At 48.8% G+C, this 6937-nt stretch overlaps 1 protein-coding gene across 1 annotated transcript; it reads right to left on the reverse strand.

The window, feature by feature from the left end:
* Positions 1–4948: 4948 nt before the first annotated feature.
* Positions 4949–5914, reverse strand: LOC146755090 (olfactory receptor 14J1-like). The gene has a single exon (XM_085526372.1). It carries the CDS (start codon positions 5912–5914, stop codon positions 4949–4951), a length of 966 nt encoding a protein of 321 aa, XP_085382498.1.
* Between the last annotated feature and the right edge of the window lie 1023 nt (positions 5915–6937).

Genomic DNA, 6937 nt, shown 5'->3' on the forward strand with positions numbered 1-6937 from the left:
ATCACAGCTCCACTGCACAGCAGAATGTTTGTAAGGGTTCTCAGCAAGAGCAGAGTCAAGGCAGGGATTTTCCATGTCCTGTTCCTAGGGAAGGAAAAAGGATTGGAGGCAGGAATCTAATATGGGCTGTAAAATTTAAAACACAGTTCTGAGACTCCCCGGAATTTCTTCAGTCCATCAGTTGTTTTGTGAACAGTCACACAAGTTGTGCTTTCAGCCTCTCTTTCCTAAAAGGATACAGTCACATTCAGTTCTTGTGTTTTTCTGCAGACATTAATAGTTCACTTATATTGCAAAAAGGCTGACTTCTCTATGAGAAGTTGTAGTGCACAGAGATAGGGGCTGGAGTCCTGAAAAGCAGTTGGGCTAAACAGGAAAATATCCAGGAGGCTTTGATATGATTAGGAAATGAGAAGCAAGTTAGAGCTCCCTCAACTTCTGCTACTTAAGGGATGGCGAAGCTCATGAAAATAACTTCAAATTCTGGAGTTAAATGAATATTTTGCAAAGGGAAAGAAAATCTTTTACAATCCAGCAGAAAGCAGAAAGGACAACATCTATAGTATAGCAGAAGGACTGTCTCTGAGAATGGTCTGGACTTGTCATTATCTTCTGCACTCTGAACAGGACTCCAAGCCCAGGAACAGCACATGCCCAACAGCAGCTCCATCAGCAAGTTCCTCCTGCTGCCGTTGGCAGACACACGGCACCTGCAGCTCCTGAACTTCTGGCTCTTCCTGGGCATCTACCTGGCTGCCCTCCTGTGCAACGGCCTCATCAGCACAGCCATACTCTGCGACCACTGCCTGCACACCCCCATGTACTTCTTCCTCCTCCTCAACCTGGCCCTCCTCGACCTGGGCTTCATCTCCACCACTCTCCCCAAAGCCATGACCAACGCCCTCTGGGACACCAGGGCCATCTCCTACGCAGGATGTGCTGCACAGCTCTTTTTCTTCCTCTTCTTCCTCTCAGCGGAGTATTACCTTCTCACCATCATGTCCTATGACCGCTACATTGCCATCTGCAAGCCCCTGCACTACGGGACCTTGATGGACAGCAGAGCTTGTGCCACTATGGCAGCAGCTGCCTGGGGCACTGGGGTTCTCAATTCCCTGCTGCACACTGCCAGTACATTTTCACTGCCTCTCTGCCATGGGAATGTTGTGAATCAGTTTTTCTGTGAAATCCCCCAGATCCTCAAGCTCTCCTGCTCAGAATCAAATCTCAGGGAAGATGTGTTTCTCATTTTTAGTGTAAGTTTAGCCTTTGGGTGCTTTGTTTTCATAGTGGTGTCGTATGTGCAGATCTTCCTTGCTGTGCAGATGATGCCCTCTGAGCAGGGACGGCACAAAGCCTTCTCCACGTGCCTCCCTCACCTGGTCGTGGTCTCCCTATTTGTCAGCACTGTCATTTATGCCTACATGAAGCCCCCCTCCTTCTCCTCCCCACTTCTGGATCTGACAGTGGCACTTCTGTACTCACTGGTGCCTCCAACACTGAACCCTATTATCTACAGCATGAGGAACAGGGAGATCAAGCAGGCTCTCAGGAAGGTATTGCAATACGCACTTTCAGCTTTCATAAACTGCACATCTTCATCACACAATTCACTGTGATGTTTCTTTATGTTTTATTCTTGTTTGCATTTTTGATTTTGTTTAATACTCTAATCTGTAAATATGTTGCTATTTATTTCACTACTTCTTTCCTACATACTTTCCACTTTCTTACACCAAGAGCTTGTGTAAACATTGAACCAGAATGCCTGAATAGGTTAAGAAATAAATAAAAAGCTTTAAAAATAGACTTTTCCTTAGCTCTTCTCTCTTCCTGCCTTGTCTGGGTCTGGGGGAGGTACAGACACGGACAGCAGCACAATGTGCTCTTTTCATTCTGGCTTCATTTACACTGCCACAGTGCTCTCAGGTCCTCGCATCTGTGCAGGCCTGAAGGTCTTGTGTGTCTGACAACAGTCCTGTTGCCTCTACAGCAGCACTCCGGGACAGCAGTCAGTAGCCAGCAATATGAATGGCTGTGTCAGGGCTGGTTTTCCTTGCTGGCACTGTCATTGAGTTATCTAGGTTAGTCTATGTCCATGACAGAGGGGGCAGTAGACCCGTGGTCCGCCTGGCCCCAAACAAATGGGAAGGGAAAAGGGAAAGGGGTAGGGAAGTGGGAGCTCGGCTCTAGGAAACAAACATAGCAGCGGCAAAGACCTAAGGAGGAAAACTTGTTTTACTAGCTGTGATATGTAGAATACCAATAGGAAAAATGACAAGACCATGACATTCCACCCTTAATTGTATATCACTATATCATACTTAGAAAACATATCTGTGTACAAATAAACAATAAATAAAATGCATTACATACACAAGTCTGTATACATATATAGTCATGGAATTACTGTCTTCAATCCCCCAACATCACATTCCCTTGTGGTACACATTGAACATCCTCACCTTTCTGCATCACCCACCAAGTGCACCCTGGGCAAAAATGGTTCCAAGGAGAGGTTTGCACTTTCCAGAGGCTGGAAGGACCCAAACAGCTTTTCCCAACATGTTCTTTTCATGCACTGCAGGGACCTTATCTCCCTCTACATTATGTAGGGAGCTGGATTGTGTAGCACCATCTCTACTGACAGATCCACTTGTGTTAACTAGCCATGTTCTTAATTCTTAAATGTTCAACCTCCCATTGCTTTCAACACTTTTTTTAACAACCCTTTGAAGCATTCAGTCTTACCAGAGGCTGGTGTATGATAGGGGATATGATAAATCCACTCAATGCCATCATGGTCATGCCCCCAACTTCAGGGTTGCCAAGGTCTTTGTGTGCCTCTCCAATGGAGGAGCCCAGTGTTGTGTTTGGGTATAGGGACGGGGTAGGGGTAGGGTGGCCCAAAGGAGGGGAATAGGGGTGCCAAGAGTCTTGGGGGTGCTAATCAGGGAGGAACAGAGAATGAAACACAAGGGATTGGGGACCGAAACAGATGTGAGAATTGGGTTGCCAAAGAAAGGAGAAGAAAGGGGAGGCCTCTGCCAGGCAGGGACAGACCCCACCTACTCCTGCAGAGCTGCCTGAGGGCCACCCTTGAGCACAATCAGCATGGCTGCCTGGACACTCACCACAGCAACATCCGAGTCCGGCAATTGCACAAGTGGCTGTGGGGAGAGGAGTAGGAGAGAGCGTGAGAGAGATGCTCGCATCGGGGATCCCCAATGGCCAATCACCTCCAGCCCCAGCCCACATCCCCCACGGATGCTTCACCTGAGCTTCCACTGTGCAGCACAGGGCAGCGAGGACCATCACGAGGCTGAGCACAGCTGCCTTCATCTTCCTCTGTGCTCTGGGAGCTGGGTGAGGCTGCAGGAGGCAAGGTCTGCATTTATCCTCCAGAGCCCCTCCCACTCCCCAGATGCCCCTGGGCTTGGCAGACTCCCATGACATGGACTGAGCCCTGGCATGCAGCCATCCATTGCCCTGGCCAAGGGAAACAGGAGGAAGCCAGGGATCAGAGGAAGAACACTGAGTGCTGGGATCCCAATGGCATTGAGCCCAAAGCCCCCAGGTCCCAGCATTCAGCACACATGGACTTTTTGTCCTCCAGGACCACCCAGAGATGACACTGTCCCCATATCAAGGCTTTGTCCAAGGACTCATCACTGAGTCCTGTCCAGTCCTGTGAGGCTGCACAGTGTGATGCTGATCCTTTGGGGAACTGTGGCACAGCATTTGGGGACACTGGGAGGTAAAAGACTAATAGGGACATGGGCAGTGATGAAATTATAGAGATACTTCGAAGACAAGGGGTCACAGGGATATGGGGACATGAAGATACGGGAACATCATGGGGATATGAGTATATCATGGTAGTACGGAGACATCATGGAGATATGGGGAAATGGGGACATGCGGCCAAATTGGAGATGCTTGCTGACAGGGACCTGGAAGTTTGTAGATGGGGCCATCAAGGCCAGGCTGGACGTGCTGATAAATGTCTTAGAACTACAAACAACTCAAGGATTCTAAAAGGAAACACGATATGCCAATTTGAAGTGCTTCATCTGACAGAACAGCCAGCTGGTCACAGCTTTCAGGGGGCATTTGCCATAAACAGGAGAGCTGCTGTAGGTCAGCTCTGAGAACAACACTTGAATGTTTACTTTGGAAATTGCCCGGGGAGCAGCCAGCTGGAAGAGTTTCCTTTTCCTGACCTCCTCATATCAGTCATCTCATTAGGGGCAGCTTTCTGCCTAACAGCCTATGCTCCGGAATGGCTCCTGTAGGTGCTGGGTAACTTTTATCAGACCTTTGTGCAGGACTCCTCTGCCACAGACCATCCTGGAGGCAGCAACCAACTCTGTGTACAAAATGGAAGAAGCCCTGAAGGAAGCTTGAACACTTCTGACCTCATAACTCATATCCAAGAACTTGTCCTGTTCAGAGTCACACAGGGAATGAGTAAGTGGGAACCTGACAATCATCGTGCAAACCAGCTGCAGCTGCTGGCCTCTCAGAGGCACTGACAGATGTGAGCCTGAAAGCACAGACCCCAGCCAGGAGCCCAGGGATGGCCAGTCAACTGTTGCAAGCTGAAGTCAGCTCACAGTTTGACAATCAGCCATGGGCTTCCTGCTGGACTGTGTGTTTCTGAGAACATCCAACCCCAACAGCTTTAGAAATGTCTCACAAGAAGGAGGAAAGACAGAGTGACTGCACATCCTTTATTCTGTTAAGGTTCACAGAGAGTCCAGTTCATTATGTACAGTGCGTCTGCGCTACACTACAAAGTTACAAGCTGAAGAAGAATTGGTATGTGTAATGATATTTTAGTGAAAAACATTACAATATTAAAAAAATAATAATGAGATTTAATACATTTCAGTTATAAAAACTGAACAAAACAAAACAACACGAGCATGCATCAGTAAAACCTGCATTACATACCATGAATTCCAAAAGATAGGCAGCTCAATGTTTTTGAAACACATTTGATCATCACTTTTTTCACTGCATCCTTGACTTCCTGGTTTCTCATGCTGTAGATGAGGGGGTTCACTGCTGGAGGTACCACGGAGTACAGAACTGCCACCATCAGGTCCATAGAGGGGAAGGAGATGGAGGGGGGCTTCAGGTGGGCAAAAAAGGCAGTACTGACTATTAGGGAAAACACAACCAGGTGAGGGAGGCACGTGGAGAAGGCTTTGTGCCGTCCATGCTCAGAAGGCATCCTCATCACGGCAAGGATGATCTGTACATAGGACACAACTATGAAAACAAAGCACCCAAGGACTAAACAGACAATAAAAATGATAAGCGCAACTTCCCTGAGGTAGGAGGCTGAGCAGGAGAGCTTGAGGATCTGGGGGATTTCACAGAAAAACTGGTTCAAAATATTCCCATGGCAGAGAGGCAGTGAAAACATACTGGCAGTGTGCAGTAGGGAATTAAGAGCCCCAGCGCCCCAGGCAGCTGCTGCCATAGTGGCACAAGCTCTGCTGTCCATCAAGGTTCTGTAGTGAAGGGGCTTGCAGATGGCAATGTAGCGGTCATAGGACATGATGGTGAGAAGGGAATACTCCACTGAGAGGAAGAAGAAAATGAAAAAGACCTGTGCAGCACATCCGGAGTAGGAGATGGCCCTGTTGTCCCAGAGGGTGTTGGCCATGGCTTTGGGGAGAGTGGTGGAGATGAAGCCCAGGTCGAGGAGGGCCAGGTTGAGGAGGAAGAAGTACATGGGGGTGTGCAGGCGGCGGTCGCAGGCTACGGCTTTGCTGATGAGGCCGTTGCTCAGGAGGGCAGCCAGGTAGATGTCCAGGAAGAGACAGAAGTTCAGGAGTTGCAGCTGCCGTGTGTCTGCCAACGGCAGCAGGAGGAACTCACTGATGGAGCTGCTGTTGGGCATCTACTGATCCTGGACATGAGGAATCACTCCAGGAGAAAGAAAGTCAAGTTAGGTGAGAGTTCTCTTAGCACAAACCTGTACTGTTCCTTGGTGACCTTCCTCCTGCCGTATAATCCTATCCGTTTTCTTCCTCTGAGGGTAATATTGGTTCAGATGCACAGCCTAAGATTGTTGTCATGAGTTGGAATGTGGATGGAAGAGGAGAGACCTCTGCCCGTGGGCTCTGGAGAAGGTGATCCTGAGCCACCCAGGTGGGTACACTGTAAAGTGGCAGGAGTGCTCAGATTTACTTGTAGAATGTGACATGCCTCTTAGCATCTCACCACATCATCTCCCTGGGCTTTCAGGTAACAGAGAGATGCTAAGGCAAAGATTTGCATCCTACAGGGCAGCTCACAGCTTGGAAGGACATCTCTCTGAGAGAGAGACAAGTGTCCTAATGATGGAGTCTCATTAAAAGAAATTCAGCAAGTTTTTCAGCCGCACAGAATGTGTTGTCCACAGCCCTGAGCAGCCGCTCTCAGACCGTGTGCTGCAGAAGGAAATGAGCTCATGCCTGGAGAGATGCAGCTCTGCTCTGCTGGAGCTCTGGCTGCAGAGGAGGCAGTTCAAACCTTAATGGGATAAGCAAAGCTGATGTTCATTCTGTCCATCGAGCCAGGAAACGATGATGGAACACAAGGATACTGCTCACAAACCTACTCATCTCCAAAGCTACAGCACAGCAGTCTCAGTGCTATGTTAATATATACAGCTTGTCTCCCATTTCTCCGGTCATTCCTACCCTAACAGTAGGAAAATGAACAAAGGGCAGGAATTCCCATGTTTGGTCCTCTTTTTTTTTTTTTTTTTTTTAAATTCTCTCTGCAATGCCCCGAGCATGCAGTGCTGCTGTGAGCCTCCAGCCTCATGCAGCACCTTGAGCAGCAAAAGGCCTCTGTGCAGACTGGGGGCTCCTCCCCCCTCCCCCCCCCCCCCTCCCTTGCATCTCCCTACAGCTACCTGGGCAGCTCCCCAGGCAGG

The sequence above is a fragment of the Coturnix japonica genome, chromosome 36, assembly GCF_054131305.1.
Source record: "Coturnix japonica strain WE chromosome 36, WE-NBRP24, whole genome shotgun sequence".
Classification (NCBI taxonomy): domain Eukaryota; kingdom Metazoa; phylum Chordata; class Aves; order Galliformes; family Phasianidae; genus Coturnix; species Coturnix japonica.